Raw genomic sequence first — 24,967 nt, 5'->3', positions numbered from 1 at the left:
TTCCGGCACTATCTCAATTGTCGTCAGGCATAGTAAGTTAGCTGCTTGTCTGTCTCATTCAAATTCCCCCCCGCCCACCTTATTGTCAAATGCACTTGCATTATCAAAAGTGTCACTTGGCCGATTATGACAGTTAAATTCTCATTCTTAAAAGGATCAAGGACCTGTAAGAATGTCACTGTATTGTCCCCTGTTCCCTCCCTGCCTTGAAGCGCTTTGAAACACATTGTGTATATGCGCTATATAAATAATCAATCAATGATTCAATCTTAACCACCCCGGCACACCAGAGCAGCGCTATACACATGGTATACATTTCATGACCCCATCACCTTCGGGCCCCCTGCAACTTCTCTTTAAACAGGCTGCTCATTCTCTGCATTCTCGGTTCTTTCCTCTCTTGTGTTTTATGCCTGATATATAATTGGTGTAACCTGCTTCAAGCTTCTGGGGCTACTGTCGCAACAATTGATATTGATTCCACTATGTCATTGCTCGTCATTTTTATTTATTTTTTGTGCTGTGTCCTGTCTTTCATGTGTGTGTGCGCGCCCTGACGCCTGCGGGCTATGGCGTGAAATGAGTAAATAAATGCCCCAATGCCTCCTCTTTCTGAATGTGCCACTCTGGCTCATTACTGTGCACCGGAGCCACTGCAATCAGTTGCCCGCCTGCCTACCACTGGCACTCTTCATCACACCAAACACTGAAGCCAAGTCACTCAAGCTCTGCAGAGCTGGCTTACTAGTGCTCACGTCACGCACCAACCCATGTCAAGTACACTTCATAATTGGCATAAAAAAGGAGCTCGCCAATCTTGCACCATTCTTAATTCTCCACTTTTCTTACTGCCATGGTTTAAAGCTTGCAAAGGAGGCTGTTCACTTTCTCTTATTTCTGCTCGGTCATCTACACTGCTTTGCTTTTTTACCCCGTCTGAACCGGCTCTTGGTTCCTCTGTCTAATGACTTTGCAGCTTATTTTTACTCCAAAATCCAAATTCTTTGCACTTGATTTCCATTTCCTCATCATTGGATTTCCAATACTGTTTCTCGGTTCATTGGCTGAGTCGGAAGTGCCCATTTCAACTTTTCCCAGTATATCTCACAGGGCCTCTCTCTTCGTGCATGTTTTTTTAAATATGTAAAGTATTTATTTATTTATTTATTTAGTGGGCATTTATTAAGCGCCTATACAACAAGATAGTGTTTCCAAGCGCCACACAGCAAAATGTGGAAGGAACAAGGGGAGTAAATAATAATGGCAAAAGGTGGTAAATATACAATCGTGGTCCTACTAGACCTTGTGGCATTCGGACGTGCGAGGGCAGTGAAGAGAAGTGCAGGAGATAAGGGAGAGGGACAAGGTATGGGCAAGAGCTGGTGAGGGACCGGGAGGCAAGTGCTGAGAGGTGCCAAGGGAGGAGGACTCTGGCTAAGTGCTAGGACGAAGACATCCCAAGGGTGGGGTGCACAGCTGCCAGGTACGGGCCCGCTAGGGCAGTGCTGGGAAGGGGGAAGTGCTGGTGTCGACTGAGCAGGGCCTGGTCCCTGTGAGATTGATGAAGGTCCAGGCCGCCAGTCTGAGCAGCAGAAGGGTGAGTAGCAAGGAAGGGTAAGAGGTAGATAAAAGCAGAGTTTTGAGAGATTTCCAGAACTTAAGGAAGTCCGGCTCAAATCGGAGAGGTCTTGCCATATTTATCACTTTGATAATCTACCAACTTCACTTGATATTTTCCCTTACTGTTTTTACATTTGATCCAGTCATTCCATTACGGAATGAGCCATTCGTTCCATTGATTCAGCTTTACCCCTACTGTATTGGCCTAGCTCACTATTTCCTAAAGGTCAAAGTTGTTTGAAATAATTGTCTGCTTTTCGACATTCTCATGGGTTACTTTCTGCTCTTCTACTTCACTCTACTGAAACTGCACGTCTTGCTGTTAATGCTTTCTTCCTTGTTAGGGAGAATTCTAATTTCTGTGCTAATTCCCTTCAACCTTAGAGACCCCAAGCTCTTTTGCTGGACTTAGGACTTTTTAATTTTTACCTCTGGAGTGAGTGAGAGCTTTTTCTATCTCTCTCATGTGTTTTACCTTATTTGGATTCTATGTTTTCACTGTTTTTAGAGTCTGACAAACTCCATAGGCATCTGTTTTGTGTATGTGACACAACGCGCCTTCAGCGCAGTGTCACTAAGAAATCCTTCAGATTTCTCATAAGGTTTAAATACCTTTTTCTTGAGTGAACTACAGTTCCCAAGAATAGTAAAGTCACATTGGCTTTACTTACCTTTTCTCTTTGTAGGTCCAGCACACACAATCTTATGTGGTGTGCTGGGGGGGTTACCTAGTAGCCTCTTAACCTACATTCTCATGTAACTTTTTAATGTTACCCTCACTACTTTAAGCTGGTGGTAGTGGTTTACTGTTTCCTACCATTGTGCTTTCCTACTGCAGGCTGAACTCTCAGCTGCAGTACAGCACCTATTGGTGAACATTTTGTCAAAATGGACCCTGTCTTCTTGTTTTGCCACTTTCTTGGGTTTTACTCTGTGTGTTGAGTCTGATAAGAGCCCTTTTGTTTGTCTTGCCTTTGGCGGGCTTCAGCCCTGAAGCCCGCCTCTGGCTCCAGTGTGCCTGGGAGGACAGGATGTGAGGGGGGGGTCCCAAAATTCCTGTGTACTTTGTCTCTAGGAATGCCTGAATGCAACTAGTCCCGATTGGCCGGCTGGCTGCCACCATGCTGTGTGATTGACAGCCTCGGCTGTGCATGAATCGGAAAGAACCTGCTTAAAAGGTGAGGGTTTGGGGACTACAGGCAGAGTCGACCACTGGAAGAAAACCCTGAAGAAGAAACCGTGAACGAAGCTTGCTGAAACTTTCTGGACCTTGAATTACCCGGTGAAGCCCTGCTGCTGTGCTGAAACTCCTTTTTTACCTTGACAGAGACACTCCGGATGGAATTACTTCACCCCTTGGGTCAGTGGGACCAACTAACCCTGAGACAAATTCCACTGGACAACCATCCCTGACTTGCTGTGCCTCACTATTGCTTCGGAAGCCCAATGCCAGGGGTCGAGTGTCCGTAGTAGAGTGCAACGTCTGCCGCAGAACAAATCCGACTTGAAGCTCCAGGACACTCCTAAGGACCATCCTGAAGCAGGACCTCCAGATCCAGAGTCCCCTCACCAGAATACCGGACCGAGGGAGCAATGAGAGTTCAACCAGTGTCTGAGATCCGCACGGGTGCTGTTTGCTAAGTGATGAAACCATGAAGTGCTGCTGAATTGAAAAGTGCCCGTAGCTGCTGGTGACCTCCCAAGTACCGCCGCTGGAGCCCCCCAGATGTCTTCCCTCTTGTCCCCACAATTGAGGCTCAGGAACAAGGGTCCCCACTGCTGTAGCAGCACAGAATCCAGCTGGACCACTCTTCTTCTAACTAGAGGTACTGTTTAGGCTTGGGGAATTTACCTTATGGCCGTTAGCTGTGCTCTTCTCACTTGGGAATCTCATTGGCTTACCTTTTACTTTTACGAGTTGATTCCAACTCTCTTCTCACAAGCTTAACAGCTTGTGACCCTACAAGGGATTTTTCTAAGACTTTGGCTGTCCTGGTTCACTGAAGACTCTTTTAGTCCATTGACTTTCATACTGTGTGTCCCTCATAGGTGGTAGCTTGCTGTATAATGTTACTGTTGGGAAATGTTTATCTAGATTTCATTGGAAGATTTAGTTGTTCTCACATGTACTGAGAAACTGCCTAACCATTTTCCTTCCCTAAACTTTTCTTTCTAAAACCTCAGAATCTACAAAGTATACTAGTGTGATATATAAATGCCATTACTGTCCTTGCGATTGAAGTCACCTCAGGGTGTAGGAATTGTGTATGAAGCATATCCAAAGATTACCCACTAATTTGTTTTTATTCTGAAAAGTAATTTTAAAGTATATTTACATTGTTACAACAAATTGCCTTTTTAAAGAATGCTTATTTAAAAATTGATGTTAATTAAATAAATAACTATTTATAACTTAAACCTTGAGTGTAAGTGTTACTTGGCTACTTGTATTTACATATTTCATTTGTACAGCTCACATTTACCCCCTTGAGATAGGCCTGGCTGCTCAGTCACACTACCAACTTGTGTAGTACAGACCTATTCCAAAAGGTGGGTTACCTAATAACAAGCAAATAAGTGTTGTGTAGTCCCACACAGTGTGACCACACCAATTCGTATCTAACATTCTTTCATGCACATAATCTTGATCAGTTCCCTGTCGTGGTGCTTCTGGTCCATCCCCTGCATTGTATACTGTTGAGTGGATTAATCTCATAATATTTGCACTTCTACTTTAGTCCACCCTTGGGACTGGTCTGTTCTGTTTTCTTGACATAATGTCCAGTGCCATATCTCAGCTGTACCTAGTCTCCAGATTCACTAGACAAGACCCCCACTACTGGAGGTTGAAATGAAACCATGAAGAGTGTCAGAGTGGGTACAGAGAGGAGCAACATTGGCCTACTCCTCACTCCGTGCCTCAATAGAATTCTGAATTTGCGTCATAAGATAGCAAAATTGCAATTTTATGGCAGACTCAGAGGCGTTCTATTATGCTTGTTCAGATATGTCTGATCAAACCTGTGGCAAGGCCACCACTGAGCAATGCTCCACCAGGTTACAGTAAAGTGCTAAACGAAATCTCCCATTCGACCAATCAGCAGACCTGTGAATATTTTCCAGCTGTGCACCAGCCCAAAGTGCCTTAGATACCAAAGCACTGCAGACAGAATGTGCTCCAAAAACCTAGAGGCCCACTTTGAGAGACTGGTACCTGGGAACGCATGAGTGTCTGAACAGGAAGGAGGCTACTAAGCTAGGAGGGTTTGAGAGGATCATATGCCAGGGCCCAGGGTGCAGTTTAGCACCTACCCAGGCACCAAGACAACCTCCTTGTCATTCTCACCTCTTGGAAAGCTGTGGACGATGCTGTATCAGACTCTGACCCTTCAATTGGATGGACGGCTTTCTTTACTTCAATGACATTCATCACCCTGTGGCCACTAATGAAAGACTAATGGATTCCAGGACACCCCCTCATACGACAAGCCATGCCAACAGTGTTTCAGTAACACCAGGGAAGGGTTATTAGGGTGTAGAGGTGCAGTCAAATTCAAACAAGGGCACACACTTCAACTAAACAGTTGTTTGAACTCTTATATATTCACAACAAACGTGGTATTATTTTATCACAAATTGTTTTATATACATAGGTAATAAAATCATATACAGATCAAGTTGATTTTTCATAAATCAATTACTGTACACAGCAATTACTGACATTGTCATGTATTCAATTCATCAATAGATTCACTTGATGTATGCAAAGAAAAACATGTATATGTAGAATGAAGAGAAATGTTTTGCTTTGCATCCATCAAGTGAATCTATTGATGAATTGAATACATGACAAAATGTCAGTAATTGGTGTGTATAGTAATTGATGTATGTATGTATATAAAACATTTTGTGATAAAACAATACCAAGTTTGTTGTGAATATATAAGAGTTCAAACAACTGTTTAGTTGAAGTGTGTGCCCTTGTTTGTACCTCGATGATTATTGATGCACCTACTCTCCTCTTAACACCAGGGAAGAACCTGGAGCGACTATTCTTTCTGGAAGAGAATCCTTTTTACTTTGATCATTTGGAAAGATAATCATTGTGGTGGAGGAACTACTTAAATTACAAACTTTTTGTTTTTACACGCATTGCTTGAATGTTAGTGGCCCCACCTGGGGGTAGAGCTCCAAAGGAACCAAAAGGCTGACCCCTTGGGACTTTGTGGGCTGTCTAACAGATCCTTGGGTACACAGGAAATGTATTTGCCTTAGCAGGGCGATCTGGATATGTAAGGGAAGTATGCTGATATTCCTGCAGTGTTCAGGAGACAACAATAATATAACTTTCTGAAGAGGGAGACTAGAAGAAAACAAATTCTACTCAAGCTCTGGAGCAGGATGCACCCCCTTGACTAAGAGGCTGCCAAACTCTGCCAAGCATGAGATGGAAAAGGAGTGATTCTGCTGGGTAGTTGACAGGTGGCCTTCCTGTCTGTGTATCCCAAAGAGGAAGGCAGCTCTTTCCCATTCATGTTGTAAGAACCAATAGTGTGAATTTGTTTAAACATATTCTCGATCCTTCTATTCTCACACACGATACATGTGTGTGTTGCTGGCAGTTATGGAACCTTCAAATTATAGAAACGTTCTATTGCATTACCTAAAAGCCTCATTTTCTTTACTTGGGGGACAACAAAATGTCCTTCAAATTCAGGGGGGTTTGAAAAGATACTAGAGCATTTTTCCACATCAGGCTCACACATCAGGGAAGCAGGGACACTATGTCCTTCCCAGAGAGCCTGCCACCATATTTGGAGGAGGGAAGTGAATTCCAAAATTGTGGACGGGGCTAAATGAAGGCATGGCCCAGACCCTAAATATCCTAATGCATTCAACTGAGCTTCTGAGGAAGAGCCATTTACTGCCCTTCACCAATCTAGAGATGCTGGTACAGACCATCACAAGGAGCCCAGAGTAGAGGGAGGGAACACTAGACAAAATCCCATCATCTCAGTCTAGCGGGGTGGACATTTGGAGAATGATCTGGCAAGAGATCTGAAAGCAGACTAGTGAAGACAGCGTGTATGGATGAGTTTTGAAAAAAGGCTGAAGAAGAGGTTGGGGAGAGTAGGTCGTAACATCAGGAGGTGGTTGGGGAAAGTGAAGGAGCTGGTACAATATCAGGAGCAGGTTGGTGAACAAGAGGAGGTGGTGATGGTAAAATATCAAGATGTGGTTTTGAGAACAAGAGGAGGAGGTGATTTAATATCATGGGGAGGTTGGGGACAGAATGCGAAGGAGGTGGTGGTATAACATCCATAGGTGTTTTTTTTTAATGAGGAAATACAGTAGATGAAGGAGCCCTATCAACTTGATACCCCAGGACGGTTGATGTGGGATGATTGACCCTAGGCAGGTAGTAGTGGCTGGCAGAGGATTGAGAACACAGCAAGGAGCCTACAGAGAACATAGATGTGGGGCTCAGCCTTGGCCAACATCCTTTCAAGAAGCAGACAAGCCAAACAGTGCTCAACTTCTAGAGATAAAGGAGACCCTGTCAGTCAGGTGGGCCAACTCCTTGAAGTCCCTGAGAAGAAACAGTGAGAAACTGTGGAGTTTGTGGCAATTTAGAGAGCAGAAGAAGGGGTTGAAACCCCATCTGAAGTCTACAAAGAACTGTCGAGGGGGAAAGGGGTCAGGAACCTCTCTGAAACCTTCAACCGACACACAAGACACTGGGTCAGCATCCTGAGGAAGTCTGGATGAAAGGTTCTGGTCTGGTGTCCAAAGGACATTGAGAAAAATTCCCATGTGAGCGGGAACCCCATTAGTCAAGAGGGGGGAGAGGAAGAGACCCGAGAGGTCTCCTCGGTTGAAAGTGGGGGAGACAGATTGGGCTGGAAGGCCCTAACCCTGGGAGGGTTACCTCTGCAACTGTAGATACCTGGGGAATGTACATTATTCAGCTTTCTATCATTATTTTGTCCATCCTATCTAGTTTGTTCCTTAATAAAGTCCTTATAAAGCTTATCTTGGGTACTTCTTGATCCTTGTCAGTTCATGGCAGTGTCCCCATAAAAAAGGGAGACTAATGCTGGAATGACTACCCAATCTTCTATGTTTTAAATACTCCTTCAATAGATATTAAAAGGCACTCAACCTGAAAGACGGTAGGAACTATGTTTCCAGACTAGAGTTTGCAATAGCTTGTGAGCAATATTTAAGCAGACAGGGGAGATTTTTCCTGAAGCGCTATTAAGAGTGTGATATAGGCAAAGAATGGCACATAAACTGAACAAGCAGTGAAAACTGTCCAATTTATGGATATAAGAGATTAAGGAAGATCAAGGTGGAGTGAAAGGGCTCCTCATATTTGGACATTAGTCCATTCATGATGGTCAAGTACAACGTGTAAGAGAGGTGAATTACTGGCCCTGAAGAAGACCTGTATTAATAGAGGTTGAAACACCTGTTGGTATTCTTGATACATATTTACATATTGTGTACAATAACCAAGTAGGAAGTTGAACGTTGACTATTAGCTCCTTAAGCTAAATCGGTGGACTATGCACAGTGGATAAACCAATAGGTTGTTTTTCAATATTTATGCTAGGACACCAATGATTCACTACCAGGACCTCCCACCCTGATGAACCCCACCAAAGAGCATGGGAAGTCTGAAGTGTGATAATCCATTTTTATCCATTACTAAATGGGGTACCCAGTGTTGCCCGAGTCCTGATCGAGTGGTGTCTCGTGTGCCCTGGAGGATGTTGCTCTTGTCCTCTTGTCGTCAAGTCTTGCTTCAGTTTGCTCTGGCATCTCATTTGCCCTGGCAAAAGTTGCTCTTATCCTCTGGTCGTCAAGTCTTGCCGCTGTTTGTTGTTGTGTTTCAGAAGCTCTTGATGTTGATTTTCACTTTGCATCAGATGGAGCTTTTCCAAGTTTCCAAGTCATGTTTGGTTTTTGTGCGCCATGTTTCTGTCACTCAATGGGTCAGCACATTTGAGAAAATGTCCAAGAAAGAGAGATTGATTGTGCTCTCTTCTTGTGAATGAACTTAAGTAAACTGTAACCTTGCCATTCCCCATATCTGGAGTGGCGTGATAAAACATATTTTTTAATATATATATTTTTTTAATTCCCTTCAAAAATGCTTTAATAAACACTTTCGAACTGTACACAATAGTAATGAATTTCAAAGGAATAACCAACACATCGAACATTTTGCTTCAGACACTTTTCCAAATTGCGTCTCCGTTGAGTATCGACTCTAGTGAAACGGGGTGAGCATCAGTAAATGAGAGTGTCTACAGAGTGAATTCTTTGCATCCAAACATAAACTACACTCTTGCCCCAGACAAATGAGGAATCCATGCAAAATGTGGTAGCAGTGCGTTCAACGGTGTGGATTTGTATAGCCGAACAAACACACACACACACATACACTACATGCAGCTTTATATATAAAGATGAGACAGACACATCTGAGCCTTTATGGGGGGGGGGGGGGGGGTGTGTGTGTGTGTGTGTGTGTGTGTGTGTGTGTGTGTGTGGTGTGTGTGTGGTGTGTGTGTGTGTGTGTGTGTGTGTGTGTGTGTGTGTGTGTGTGTGTGTGTGTGTGTGTGTGTGTGTGTGTGTGGGGGGGGGGGTGTGTGTGTGTGTGTGGTGTGTGTGTGTGTGTGTGTGTGTGTGTGTGTGTGTGTGTGTGGTGTGTCATCATAGGCATCAGATGCATGCCTAAAACATAGGATGACGGTAATCGTTTCAGAAAATTGCTGGTTTGTTTTTGATTATCCTAATTAATGTTTATTAAAGTAGTGTTGCAGTGCTTTGTGATGTGTAATTACCGTACCTGGGTAACAGTTTATTTTGGCTCATGCTGAGATTTTGCCACACAGCGGCAAGCCTCTACACACAAGCAACGCACATTCTCTAGAGAAGTACTTATGACTAGCCTAATAGAACTTTCTGAAAATTAAATTGTCCATTGTACTACCACGATCTTACGTCTATTTGTTTGTATGGAATACTGTATGTATTGCATATTCATAATCTACCTCGTCTTTTTTTAGATGTGATGTGCCTTTAAGCTGGTCCGTAGATATTGTGCGCTTAATATATTTTAATAAATGAAATTCAATTAATTTTTGCCACTTGGGACTCTTTGCAGAACGTAGTTTATAACTGTTTTTTTCAGTACCAAAACAGTCATTTTTAAATAGACACCAGCATGGATGAATATTTGATCAAGTGTAATTCCATAGTCACTTTACCAATGCAATTTGAGGAAAGAATGTTGAAAAAAAGATTTTTGCAACAAAAATGTGCAAATTGCACAGTGTAGATTCGAAAACCTCACCTGCGATGTTCATCTGTAAACGTGTTCCTAAAAGTGTGTTAATGCATTCGCATGTGCATTTACACTGTAAAGTGGCATACTGTGGGCCTATGCTGAACACGCCTGATGTACACAGGGAAGCACCGTTGTTGCATGCCCCATTGCATAGCCCCACAAGAGTTTCGCCTCCTCAATGTTGTGAAAGTGCTTTGCATATACATACATGGGTGAATCCAGCCCCTGTGTGGCTTCTCACAGCACTGGAGTAGCAGGGCCACTGCAATCCACGCGGTGCGTGGGCCCCATGCTGTCCATGTCCAGCAGGAGGCCCAGTAGCAGTGGGGGGCCCCCAGCAGGGCTTGCCGGGGGGAGGGACCCTCACATTTTGTCCTAGGCCATTGTCTCACATTGAGTGATTCTGGATAAATACTTTGTTTACCTGCACCTCATAGTCCTCATCTGCCAACGTTAGGAACTTTAGCATCCTTTCCCAGAGAGCAATATATTGTTTTCTTTATTAGATTGCAATACTAAAGAACTATGGCCTTCAAATCAAAGCCACATGGCCAACACGTGTTTCACATAGTGGTATAAATATATTACACTAATATGAGCTTCTTCAGGGTTTCTTTGCCTCTGGCCTGCAACTGAGAGGTTTCTTGGGTGTCTCTGGAGTGTGACACCAGCTTGTAAAGCCCTTGCTGCTCGTCAGCACCTCTGGAGTGTTTTGCGGTACTTTGTGCCTACCAGCTTGCTGGGGTTCACAGTAATTCAGCTGGCGGGTACAACATTTCCCTATACATGGGCGCCGGAGTATATGGTCACTTAGGTGCTCCCGTGTAGTGCATTCTGAGGAATGGAGTTTCCATGTGCAAGACTACGCAGGACTGTTCTTGAGGCCAAGTTACTGTGCCTGAGGGGGCATCGCGAGCACACGGGATCCCTCCTAATCCGCCCACTCGTTGACGTATTGAGCAACAGCTTTGTCCCCACTATCTGCTCTGGCTCGCTCCACTCATACGAGAGTGTTGAAGCTCCTCCCAATCACTATGTAGCAGATTTATGTTCACAATTAAGAGCCTTAATGCTTGCGGCAAAGGCCTTGTGCAACACGTGTAATAACAATCTGCTGATGATAAATTTAAATTTCAGGAAAAATAAATCATCTGCCTTGATTCTTTTGTGATGAAAATAGGCAGAAGTTATGAACTCACATAAAGATGAACGAACATCACTTTAGAAAATGAGGAATACAATGTCATCAAAAAAATGTAGGATGTCTTTTGTGGAGTAGTTGTAAGCAATAATCTCTTGCTCATTGCCATAAAATGTCTCATCTATAGTCTGTCACGACTGACTCCAGCCTCTTGCAGGGAGAAACTCTCACTGACCATCTTTTATTGTTTTCCACAAACTGCCATTCGTGAGTGACTCCGTTCTTCAGTGTCTGGCTTAGGTAGGGTAGGATCGAGATCTGCAAGTGGTTGGAAGATTTGCTGGGATCTTCTTTGGGCTTCTTCAGGAGATGTGCTACAATGGCCTGTTTCATGACTACTTGTGCTGGAGGAAAACATTCAGGATATCGAGAGCATTCAGGATATCGACAACATCTGAAACTACTGTTGGCAAGTAGTTTTTGATCCAGGTTTATGCACACGGTTTTACTAGAAGGATTAGCAAAAAAGAAGCAACTATGGTGGCGGGGACGCTGAATTAAAGGGAATCAAAATGGTTCCAGGCTATTAGTGAAAGAGTCCTGGATTGTTTTGAAGTCGTCCTGGATTGTTATGGATTGAAAGAGTCCTGGATTGTTATGAAGTCGTCCAGGAAGTTCTTGTGAAGGTAGTCTGATGTTGACTGGGTGTCCATTGAAGTTGGAAAGTTGGGTTGGTGTCTTATGTGATCAGGTTTGTGTACAAGAAGAAGGTTCTTTGCTCATTTAACAGCCCCTCCGATTCAGATCTTGCATTGTAATGTCTTCCTTGGAGTGGGACTTCCAACATTTTCCCTCCAAACCCCAGCTGAAATGTTGCAGGACTGTATGGTCCGATTTATAGCAGTTGTTGTTCGTTTTTGTGTCTATTTGTTCATGGTTTTTCTGAATTAGGAGCTTCTTATAGCTTAGTACCCTATGTAGCACACGTTCGGAATCAGTCATTGTCATTAATCATCATTAATCAGCAAGTGCAGCAGCATTATCTAGCCCATGAAACAGAGTTTCCAATACTAAGTAATGATAAACCTGACTCCGACATCCATGCATCTGGTTACAGGCCCTTACCTTAGATGGTTTTCCTCCAATTCAGGTAGCAAGCGCTTCGTCAATAGGTTTCTATATTGACTGCGCTTAGACATTCATGAACATAATGGCTCGATCATGGTTTCCTTTGCAGGATCAAGCCTTATGTTCCAGAAAATAACTTTAGGCATGCTTGTCGTACTGCTCCCTGCTGCCATTGAATTAAATATCTTCATGCATCCGCTCAATTGGTTATGCGGAAGCGAGAATATGGTCACAGTGCTTTCATGCTTTTCTCCATTCGAGGGTGCATTCATTTTAAAATGTGTTTACTTTTTAAAATTTTTGTAATGCGCTAACTCATGGGTATGCTACTTTAAAGCACCCGGCAGGAAAATAACAGGGAATTGAGTGCAATGCAAATAGTATGTTTGATGCTTTTGTTAAGCCTGTATTTGTGCAAACATTCTGGTGCTTGCAGGTTATTCACGTTACAAAAAACATAAAACAAGTAGACATAGCAAAATGTCAGATAACATTTTGCAACCCATGCAAATTCGAGGTCATCAGGTCATGACTAAGTGTGGACGTGGGGTAGGAGTGCTTGTCATAAGGCGCAAGTGCAGCAGAGTCAAGTATCAGAATCGTTGGCAGGGGAGGGAGGTTATTTGGTTAATGTGTGCAGGCATATCTATGTTACATTTTATATTCATGGAGCCAGATATTTATATTCCTGGTGAACCTTTGGACACTGTATCCTGTTTTCAGGGTTCAGGTGATATTTTTCCATAATTTCAGATGTGACGCTGCGAGGGATCTCCCTTAGTATTTGTCTTTTGAACTTGGGTGTAGTTGGGTTGTTCGGCTGCACCGATTCTGCAGTGTTGTAGGTAAATAGTTATGCAAGAGGTCAGGTATTTGAGAGCAATGTTATGGAGGATTTAGATGGAAAGGAAAGTTGATTTTGTGTGTTATTCTCTTTGCAACAGGGAGCCAGATGAGGTTGTTCATTCATCGTTTGACATGGTCTCAGGGCTTATCCCAAAGTAAGTCTAGCTGCTATATTTGGGACAAGTGGCAGTTGAATTTCTTTGTTTTTGTTTAGTGCTAGCTAGAGACTATTACAGTGGGTGAGAGAGGATGCGTGCACTGGTCACCTCAATTGTTGGTGTCATTTCCAAGTAGCGGACAATTCTCCTAAGGATGTGGAACTGGATATACAGTTCCTCAGGCTCGTGAACCTATGTGTGGTTGTAGTGTGTATTAGGATTGAAAATTACACCGAACCTATTTACTTGGCCTGACAGGGTGGATGTCATACTCACAAGGGTAGGTCATTTGAAAGTAGTGCTGCTGGGGTTTGGATACCAACGAAGGGTAACTCTGTTTTAGAGGTCTGAAGGGAGAGATTATTATCTTTAATCTAATCTTGGATTCTCTGGGGGAGTACATGTTATATGCTGTTTGTCATTGCCTTCCAGGTGCAATAGTGCCTGAGAATCATGCCCAAATAAATTGGAAAGATTTTGAGAAGTTTGGTAATGTCCGCTAGCCGTTCAATATAATCAGTAAATAGCAAAGAGAGAATTGTTTAGTTGAAATCTCCCATTGTATTCCAAAGAGTGCAATCATCAATGTAGTTGGTGATCCATTCCAAGGCAGTACCATATATTAACATCTGCATTTGTAATCTTTGCATTAGTGTCTGATGGTTGACTGTCATAAAAAGGAGACTTGTCTCCGTACTCCTGTTTGAGCAAAGCCCATATTGGTTTTCATAAAGTTGAATTTTCTACTCACTGTGGTCGACCAGTTGGGTGTAGTTATCTTTTTGCAGGATTTTAGCAATGAGACAATTGTTAAATATGGGTCTGGTAATATTTGGCTACTTCTGAGTCTGCATCCAACTTTTTCAGGAGGGCTGTTATGATGACAGCATTGATATTGTCTGATGGTAGTGATGCAGTAAAAACAATGTCGAGTGCCTCCTCCAACTTAGGTAGGTTTTCCTTGATCGTGGTTGCTGGCCAAGGGTCCGATTGTTCAGAGAAAACATTTAGTTTCTTAGTGATTTCTCAGTTCTTCATGTGTAATGAAGCTGAAATCCATAAAGATAATCGGATGGCCATAGTCTATGGTGGCTGCTTCATCAGGTCATTTCTAACGATCAATGTTGGCTTGAATTTTGGCAATTGTATCATGATGGCCCTATTTGTTAATTGTTGCTGGCATGTGCTTTGCTTGCAAGAGAGTTTGACAGTTATCTGAGTGCTTGGGTTGATTACTAGTTGGTTGTGGGTGAGTTAGTTAATTTTTCATTTATAAAACATCTTTAGTTTTACGTTTATTTATTTTATTTGTTTGCTTGGTAGCCGCTTATACAGCAAGTAAAATACTGTTTCAAAGCACTTACAGGGTGAGGGGGACAAGGGAGTGAAATACATCACATAACACAATAATTAATGAGAACAGTGGAGGGAAAACAAGGAAGGACAAACCTACTACGCCTTGTGAGTATTCAGAACGTGCAGCCAGCTGAGGAAGGCGATCGACCACCTACCCTCTGTTTAGTGAAACGCTTTACCCACAAAGAGTTGGTGCCAGAGGAACAAAGTTGTCTAGATGGAGAATATTTAGTAAGATCAATTTGAAGATATTGTGGTCCCCTGGCCCAGACAGCCTTGTGGATGAAGCAGAGAGATTTGAATTTAATCCATGCAGCAACCGGGAGCCAATGAAGACCTTTTAGGGCAGGAGATATGTGGTCCCTGGGCTTAAGGCCAAGGATAAGTCTTGCTGCCCTATGCTGGATTAGCTGGAGGGGGTCACACAGTGGAAGAAGGTAGATTCAGGAGGAGGCTATTGCAATAATCCAGAAGTGCAATAGTGCAGAAGAGAATAGCACCTGCTCTGAGTTTTGCATGCCAGTTTGTCATTCGTTGACTTTATATACCTCATCTGTTTTCTAGATTGTGGCCTGTCTTTTTAACAGAAGCCAGTCCATCACCAAACCATTTTTTATTGATTTTGGTTATGTTTTTTATTTTTCTGGTGCAGCGATGCCCAGTGATTTAGTGGTTTCCATATTCAGTGTTTCTAGTGAGAGGAAGGGGTTGTTTCTGGCATTATTGTCCTTCTTGGGTAGTATTAAATGTTCCTTAAGGTTTTTTTTTTATTTGTCTGTGTTTTAGTTTGTCCTGTATGATTAGATTAGATTATGCAATGGCTAGGGACCTTCCATTGATGTAGTAGTGTAACTGGCTTTGTTGTAACTTGCTTTTGTTTTTGTCAAGGGTGCTGTGTGGGGTCTCTCGCTGGTGCTTGAGTCGAGTTGTGGTCTCTCTCATTTGAATCATAAACCGTTTTTTTCCTCTTATCTCGTTATTTCTCACACTGTATCAGTCTTTTCTATTTTCATGTCACTAATTCTATTGCTAATTCTATCACTAATTCTATTATTATGTAGGATTTGGAATCTCAGTAATGAAAAGCTATATGTCTGTAGTGACTCCCATTTGTGCTCCTATGGCTTTTCTTTTTTACTCCCACATGAATCACAATCTTTCTCATGCGTGACCATCTCTCTGGTGTTGCGGGATCCTCTTTTTTTTTTAGTGTCAGTTGTATTGTGTACCAAAATGAAAGCCAATATCAATGCTTTACTTAGAAGGTCATCCATACAACCCATAGAACTTCAAATACAACAACTGGCTCCACATTTCTACTATGGTGGACAAAGTAAATGCATCCTGGACGGAATGTTCTTCGGCAGTCCGGCATGGGCATTACGTCCATACACTTCTGGGTTACCAAGTATGCCCGTGCAGAGTCCATGCTGCCTGTAACACCAAAGCCACCCAACATATTGTTTAGAAAATAATTTGAGGCCTACTTGCTTCCCCAGCCCCCAAATTGATGGACTATTTGCATCTGCTCAAAGCCCCAATGTCTGGCAGTGGGACATAGACACACTATGCAACAGCTGACAAGGTAAGAGTAGATCCCTTCAGCTATAATTAGTAGAGTTATGCACACCATGCAATACCCATGCAGTGACATCCTTCTGAACAAAAGAGGTTGGAAAAACACTTGGCAAAGCCCGACATCTGCCTGGAACTAATGTCATTTGGCCCTCAGATCTGAAGCGAACCACATTTGTTGCAATAAAAAATGAAGCTCCTCTTTTTTCAAAACTCTTTCCACCTCGTTCCTGATCTGATCTCTCTCTAAGACTAATAATTTGTACCTGATTTCTTGGCTACCCCTTGTACCTATTCCCCATTTAGGCAATTAGCCCTGCACTTAACCTTCCCCCTCCCCCTTTGCTGCCTTTTTTGCCTTTGTTGTTTCTCAGTTCGCCACCGATGCACGTTGTCCTCAGTTGTCAGCGTCGCTATGCACTCAGTGTATCGTCCACTCTGTACTTCTTCCTGGCCCACCCTCATGCAACTTCATGACCGCAATATTTTCCAAAGCAGATTCCCTCTTCCCCTTTTCCTTTGGAGGCACCATGCCACGACTGTTGCTGACGCCGAGCAATTATCCATTCATTCAATGATCTGTACATCTCCAAGATGCATGCAAGCAGCTAGACTTTGCCCATAAATTGGCTGGGCATTTTTGGGTTCTAGCAAGTGAAGGTCAAATTGAATAATACAGGAAGGAAGGGATGGTGTTTTTTTAGGACACCCTCTTCGTCTAAAAAGATGTTCTTAAGAAAATAGTTATTGTGGAATGGGCATAAATCATGTAGTCCTGCTGTGCGCCTGGCTGCTACCAGTACAAATGGCATAAAGCTATGACCGCCTTCCCTACACGCCCTATGCTTGCCTAGCAGCACGCCGCCTTCCATGTGTGTCCAGTATACGTGCATTAGGTACACGGTTGGAGAGAAAAAACTGCACTGTGCGGTTTTGCTCAAATAATGGAACAGGAGGGGTGAATCATTAGCCCATCTGTGTGTAATGCATTTTTTGGCTGTGAACTCGAGCTCTAATGGATTAGTCACTTTTTAAGATCTCAATTAACAAATGAAAACATATTTTCTGCTGGATTGTGTCTGTGAGAAAATTTAAGTCGCTGTTGGAGCCGTTATCTGATCTTTTCCCCTCTCATGAAATGAATGTGTTTGCGCTCCTTGTCTTCCACAGATTGCCTTGAACTGCTGCTCCCTGACTCCATGGCGTACACCTTAAGCCCGACCCCTTCCGGGCCAGCGGGTCCCCAGGAATGTGTCTGCAGGGTGGAGTTATCCGTGTCCTGTCAAAACCTGCTGGATAGGGATGTGGCCTCCAAATCGGACCCCTTTTGTGTCTTATTTCTGGAAATCAATGGGAAGATGTGTGAGGTAAGTGCTGTCATTATTGCTCTAATTATGCCGTGCCTTCTCCAGGCAGTCACATCAACGAGCCTCTACACTAATTATCATGTTTCCCGACCAGCTTGTCAACATTTGCTGTGCCCGTAATTTTAATGGGACATAAACAGCCTCGTGCCTCATTGATGAAAGTCTTAGAGGAACGATTACATTTGTCATGTAGAAATGTAACCCTAACTCTAAGACTTGCATCAATGAGACACGAGGCTGTTTATGTGTATTAACGATGCGTCGACATTGGAGACTTAAGCATGGCCATTGGACGGAAACAGAGAAATTCATTCTGGCGAAAACTTTTTTATTTTTATTTTAGGTGGCGGGTTGGTTAAACCTTTATGCTGCCAAGAGCTACGTGTAGTTAATGGCCAATAGGCGGGAGCTACTGCGATGGCGATGTCCATGAGTATGAGAAACTGGACCAAGATTTTGTCCGGTTCATTTGCTGTTTGCATAGGAAAGGAATAACATATGTATTTACCATAAAATTAATATATCAATGACTTCAAAAACATTTTTATTTCATTATTTTGTATTAGAAGCTGTCTCCTAAAAATTGTCAAGCATATCAGAATGTAGGAAACCAACCGGGACATTCAATGTGAAGGCTGACACTGCATGCTATCTACCGGTGCTCAGTAATTTGGTGTGTAGTTTGAAATAGCAACAGCACTCAGAGGTTGTCAGACGGTATCAAAGTTTTGATTTCAGGAAGTTCATCTGAAAAAGGCAGATTCGCAGACATAGGCAATCACATTGGCTGACAGTGCAGATACCTTCCTTGCCATAGTTTTGCACCTAACTACACACCTGCCACGTGTAAGGGCGTTGAAGAAGGAAGCTGACACAAAGGTGGCATGATTTTGGTTGTAGATTTTTATTTCTGTGTGAAAAGTGGCGTTACTATGCTTAACTTCTAAGAGGGTTTCCCCTGCCTCAAAACTAATACTAAAAGAGTCTGTCAGAATGTCCGTCAACGAAAATCCACCGTCCTGTATCAAAACCTACTTCTATCCCTCACACCATATAACTAAAAGGTAAATTACAAAAAGTTCCTTCTTTAAGGAGAATGTTTTCCTTCTTCTTCTTGGGTAGTTCAAAAAGAGTGTTCTCTCAAACCAAAATCACCAAGGAAATTACTGCCTTCCCCTGACGTGTGGGTTTCACCCAGTCCTGGCACAACGTTAAATCGAGAAGAATTGCTCCCTTCCGCTGGTATGATTTGTGAAACTTCCCAACAATGCCAGGGGGAATGACTCACTTTCCCTGGCTTCTTTATCTCTGCTCTCATTTCAGGACCAAGAGAACGTCTCCCTTCTCTTGGTATGCTTTGCCACAGTTCAACACAAAGCCAGGGGGAATGACTCCCTTGCCCAGGCGTCTTTATCAGAACTCCCAATGTACTAACTGGAGAATGACTCCCTTCTCCTCATATGGCTAGCTATATTTCTTTTTAAATGTTTTCAACTTCACGCACACTTTGCTATTTGACATGTTCTCAACAAAGTCCCATATCTTGTCAAGGTCCCAGAACCTTCTCTGATAGTCAGAGGCTCTCTCTTTCCAACTGTGGCATGGAAGATTTCCCCTGATGCTTTCTGTCTCTAGTTGTGTGTTCCAGACCCTTCTCTGGTGGTAAGTGGTTTTCCTTTTCCCCCTGTAGCGAGGACGCTTTCCATCTCTAATTTTGGGCCCCAGGCCCACCACTGGGATGAGGAAGTGTTCCCCGGATGCTTCCTGTGTCAGCGGTTCCCTTCCGTGCCCTCCTTTATGTTCATGCTGGGTCAGGCACTACTTCAGTTCTTCCAGGGTTGGGTTTTCCGATGTGCTGCTTCCAGACGCCTTCTGCATTGGATGGCGGGCTCCACAGCATTCTCGCGGATCACCCACCTTGCAGTCTCAGTGTCTCTGTAGGAGCTGTTGATCCACCTGGCCATGGTTATCCCACTACTCTTCTTTCCAGGTCAGGCATAGGCGTAGACAGGGTAGGGCCTGAGTGCTCAAGGCCCACCCAAAATATGTAAATGCACACTCAGCATATCTGTGTGGGCATTTACAGATGTTCATGTCACTGTGGTGGGCCAAACTACATTGTCTTCAGGCCCCACTTGTTAGACAATCTTGGCTGCACCTCTGAGGTCAGGCAGTGGGGTCTGCTCCTGCAGGGTTCCCGGTTGACTCTCTCAGCATCTCATTGTTGTCTGCTGCTTTGCCAGCTTCTGTCGGGATTCGAATCTCCCCTCAAAGATTACCTTGAGTCCTTCTTCAGTGTCTTTATGTAGGACTGGTCCAGCCTCTACGTATCATCCAAACCTGCAGTGTATGATCGAAGGGCACTCTTCATGATGCCGATGAGCAACCTTGTGGCAATACTTGAAGGTGTAATCTTGAAACCGCTGATGTTGTTCTTCATCCTAGTCCTTTCTACTTGGCTGGTTTCATCATTCTGACAGTAATACATATGTTGGCTCTCTAATCAAGGATTAGAGGTGGAGTGTAGGACTAATAGAATGTATGTGGGTGATGGGATTGCCAGGGCTGCACCCCAGGTGGTCATCCTTGTCCCAAGAGGGGGAATCCCTCCCTATGAGGTCCTCCCACATGAAACCACCCCTAGCGGGACTATTGGGTAGTGGTCTCACCTCCCTAGCCTCATGGAAAAGGGGTCCCTCCTGGGGGCAAGTGGCAATCATGTCTGAATCCCAACAACATTTATGCCCCAGAAACCTGTGGGGCAATTCCCTGGTCACTCTAATAGAGAGAATAAAATCTCTTCCTGATTATTAGATAAAGATGTGGAAAATATTTCTATATTTAAATGTAAAGTTGAAATAAGAAGATACACAGTATATATCTCTTTTGTCAACCAATTATATTCAAAACTCATAAAATATCTAGAATTACATCATACATTCACAAAACATATTCACAAAAATGTTTTTTAAGACTTTTCTTCAAAGTAAAGATGCTTATAGTCCTTATAAACAAAAATAAATCAGCGAAAATAATTCAGCAAAAATGTTTTTTTCCAACAATATTTTTCTGAATTTATAAATGTTATTATCAACTCAACCAATTCATCAAAGTACTTCAACACAATCACATGATGTTGATACACTGCACGTTTTGGGGTTATCTTGAACCCTTCTTCAGGTGATAATGTCAATTGTGTTTTTTCTTGTTTCCTAAACAAATGTAATAAAAAGAAAAGAATTTCACTAAGTTTGTCTCTACATTAAAGTGAATACCAATGTGTAGTACATTAACATAAAAATTGTAAATTCAACTGACCTTGGAAATGTCCAAGGTCTGAATGGCCTAAAAAGGCTCATGGTAGCCATAAATTCAGGACAGTTTTTAAAATCACTTACAACAGACTCTGCCATGGTAGTCACTGTGCCCTTCACAATTGCATCATCTGTAAAAGTACATTTGTTTTTCATCACATAAATAGCACCTTTGAAGGATGCCTCTGTAACAGCATTGGCTATGCAGCATTTAGTTTACCTATTTTTTTAGGATTCCTTTTGGGAATATTATTTTCATAATACGGGTGTATTATTGCACAATTCATTTCAATGTTACTCTTTTTTCCCCACTGTAACTTGGGCATCGTAGATTAAAGATGCACATTTTATTTTACACTGGAAGAAAAAACACATTCACACTCTTGATGGAAAGGGTAGATCTTGTGCATGTCGAAAGATGATTCATCTGCAGCCAAGGATTTCAACAAGGGTGGTCTGTTTCTTTATTTTGGGGCTGCATGTGGTGAGTACTTCAGTCAAACAAAACAAAAACCAGCATATACCACATTCTGCTTTGTCAAAAAATAAAATCCACTACCAGTTTGCATATTCCCAAATCATGTAAATTTCTCACATCCAGGTCACTGAGTTCAGCCAAGAAAAAGTAAGCAAAAGCCTACTTTGACTACCCTTAAAAGTGTTTGTCATAATAATAATTACAAAACGGTGCTTGTAAATTGCACCATTTAAGCCCAGAATTGAAAGGCTAGAAATTCCCTGCCAGAATTTGAACATATGTGTACATACTCCCCATAGATCTCTATAGATCTCCCGGTTTGTGTAGATAACCACAGGGTATCAATCCTGTAAATTGTTCTCCCATCCCATGTCCTCCCTCAATGTTCTCTTCCTGTATTCACCACCTTGTTTTTTACAGTGCTCTGTTAGCAACTAGGTTTAAGCTATATTAGTCCTACACATATCAAAATATATATGTAGAGGAGCAGTTTCATGCCTCTGCAGGAAATCCCCCCTGCCTCCTATATGTTGGAGGTCTGACTGAGATTGTGACTGAGATTATGCCATGTTTCACACCAACAGTTGTACCAATACCGCAGAGTATATTCGAAAGAAGTACTGCAGTCAGTACTGAGACAACCCTATTGAATGTATCCCCGAAGAGACGACAATCTGAGGGAGGAAATCCCTGAAGGAATATGAGAAAGAGCAAAGAGAGGAGCTAGGGACATCACAAAAGACATGTGCGACGTGTCGAGATACTGGCTGAAGATGCATGGATCCTATAAGAAACTAAGAACGAAGTAAAGAATCGAGTGAACTCTTAAATAGGAAAAAGTTTACATGTGCACAAAGTGCTTCAGAGAATCAACTGTTCAATAATTGTACAGATGCTGAAACGCAAAGTAGATTAAGTCATCATAGAAGCTGGCTATATGTGGTGAATGCAATGCAGGCAAAGGCACCAAATAAATGAGTTTCAGAGCTTTCTTGAAAGTTAGCAAATTGTCATCACCTGTGATGACAATTGGTAGGGAGTTCCAGAGTTTGGCTGCTTTAACTGCGAAAGATTTTCCTAGGCCCTTTTCACACTTGTATTTAGGGCATTTGATCTGTTTTGTATCGGCTGACTGCAGTACTCTAGCAGGATGGTACTGTGGTATAAGAGTTTTCAGGTAATTTGGTGCGGTTCCTTGTGCACATTTGTGGACAATTGATCCTACTTTTAAATTAATTCTCTCTTGAATGGATAACCAATGTAGGTTCCTCCTATGATGTGTAATGTGTTCATGTTTTTGTAAATTTATTAACAATGCAAACCGCGTTACTTTGTAACACAAGGCATTTCCCTACATTGTTGCTTGAAGCAACGATCATTAGAGAGTTACAGTAATCCAATTTGGACAAAACAGTGGCTCAGGCGATGGTTGCAGCATTGTCTTTCGTGATGTATGGAGGGATGTTTTTAAAAAAGTGCAGGGAGTAGTTGCAGCTCTTGGTCATCTGGTTGGCATATGCATCAGAGTTGAGGGAGGCCTCCAATTGGATGCCCTTGTCAAGAACTGGGATGCCGCTTGTACCTAGCTGAAATCTGGCGTATTTGGTGCCAAGTTTGGCACATGTGGCTGTTGAGTCAAAAATCATTAGCTCTGTATTGTTGCCATTTATGGATAGCCAGTTTGTTGACATCCACCCTTCACAGTATGAAATATCATAACTAGAGTTGTGGCATTGTTGGAATACACTCCTGTTATTTCAAAGACTAGCTGGGTGTGGTCAGTGTAATTGCTAAAGAACACACCCAGATTGTCCAGGGACAAGCAGAGGGATCTGATATACAGATTGAAAAGTAATGGTGAAAGACTTGCCCCCTGCAGGACACCACACCAGATGGGAGCTAAAGGAGATCGTGCTTTGCCCCATTGAATTCTTGCCTCCCTATCGGGCAGGAATGAGAGGAACCAGTCCACCACTTTGTCTGAGCAGTGACCTGGTATTTGTTTAAGAATACCATGGTCCACCAAGTCAAATCCCACGGATAAATCTAAAAGAGCCAGGATTCCCACTTTGCCTTCTTCAGTGATTTGCAGCATGTGGGACTGGAGATCTATAAGGGCGGTATCAGTTCTATAATTTGGCCGAAAGACCAACTGTTTGGAGTGTAGAATGTTTTTTGCTTCAATGAAACATTGAAACTGTGTGTATGCTGCTTTGTCTATTACTTTGAGAAGTACATTGCAGTTAGTGATAGGTCTGATGTTGTTGGGGTATTTTCGGTCAAGATTGGGTTTTTCTGAAGTGGAGTCATTTCTACAATCTTGATATCCTTCGATATCCTTCCTTCCTTGCACCTGGGTCTGGGCTTACGTGCTGCTAAGTTGCCCGAATTTTCCAGGCATGACACAATCGTGCCAACCAATTGTAAAGGTGCATATAACAAAGGTATCAGGTAATAATATCCCCATTTATATGGTCACCGTAAATAATATCGCCGGGAAAATGTTGTGGCGATATTATTTGGGTGACCATATATATGGGGACAGGGGCCAAAAAAAAAATTTGGAAAAAAAGTTTGGGGGTTGCGGGGGTGTCCCACGCATGTTCCATGCAATAATGTCGCCACAAAAAACGGCCATTTTTCGGCAATATTTTTGCATGGCGAGATTTTTGTGGCGACATTATTACATGGAACCATAACGAAGGACCTTAGAGTTTGTAGACCAATTGAAAACCGTGTACTTAATGATTTTGAAGATTACATGTTTTAGAATCACAATCCCAGTCGCTATGTAATGTGTACTTAGAAGTTCCCCTTAAGCCAATTACAATCGTTAGTAGGTTTTTCATTATTTGCCGCTTAGTATGACATCACCTCCTACATATTTTTAGTATAAAATGTATGTTTTATGAGAAGATTGCTGAGAGAAAATTGAGCGAACGTCCGTTGATGTTCGTTGTAACTCCCTCTTTTAGATCATTGTTAATAAAACAGTATCTTTGCCATCTTCCTGAGTTGGTTCGGTTATTCGGCGAACCCATCCATTGTATGCAAGTTACGAAATGACCCTAAGCTCATATATATGCAAACCACTGCTCACTTTTCCGACCTAATTACTTAATTCCTACCATTGTTTTGTAAAACATGGGCTGAAACAGAACTCTTGCATTATTTTTTTTAAGTCTTGGCATTGATAGCACATGTCACTTTACATTCCTGTTTAGTTTTCTAAATATAAGTGGACAAGCACCGAAATGCACTGCAGCGAGTAGTTTTCCATCTTTACTTAAATGTAAAATTGCTGTTGGCGCATTAATTCCTGTTTTGGTACATCTGTACAGGTGAGCTCCTCCATAGCACAGCAAGTTCCATTTTACACTTTAATACACTTTTGGTACTACTGCCTTAAAACAGGGAACTCAATATCTGCAAATAAAAAAAAAAACAGTTTTACCAAACACTAGATGTACCTTTTTTTCTTGCAAGCTGGGACTCACATGGATTGTCTTTTTTACACTCTACAGCTGTAGCTTTATTTTCCACATTCTGATTGTAGGATTTCAATAACCAGCATGTAAAGTAATACTAACTGAAGTAAATCTAAAGAAACACAGTGTGACTGAAA

The 24,967-nt window shown here is 42.5% G+C and overlaps 1 protein-coding gene across 5 annotated transcripts in view; it reads left to right on the top strand.

Moving 5' to 3' along the window:
* CPNE2 (copine 2) overlaps positions 1 to 24,967 on the top strand; it is a 947,004-nt gene that overhangs the window by 319,107 nt on the left and 602,930 nt on the right. For all 5 annotated transcript variants that reach the window (XM_069653470.1, XM_069653479.1, XM_069653462.1 and 2 more), the window contains one exon: positions 17,354 to 17,550. In XM_069653470.1, coding sequence (XP_069509571.1) covers positions 17,383 to 17,550 — 168 coding nt within the window. In that variant the 5' untranslated portion in view covers positions 17,354 to 17,382. The remainder of the gene's footprint in view (positions 1 to 17,353; positions 17,551 to 24,967) is intronic.

The sequence above is a fragment of the Ambystoma mexicanum genome, chromosome 1p (assembly GCF_040938575.1).
Source record: "Ambystoma mexicanum isolate Mex_15411 chromosome 1p, UKY_AmexF1_1, whole genome shotgun sequence".
NCBI classification, from domain to species: Eukaryota; Metazoa; Chordata; class Amphibia; order Caudata; family Ambystomatidae; genus Ambystoma; species Ambystoma mexicanum.
The sequence above is the reverse complement of the archived record's forward strand: the minus strand, read 5'-3'. Positions and strand labels throughout refer to the sequence as shown.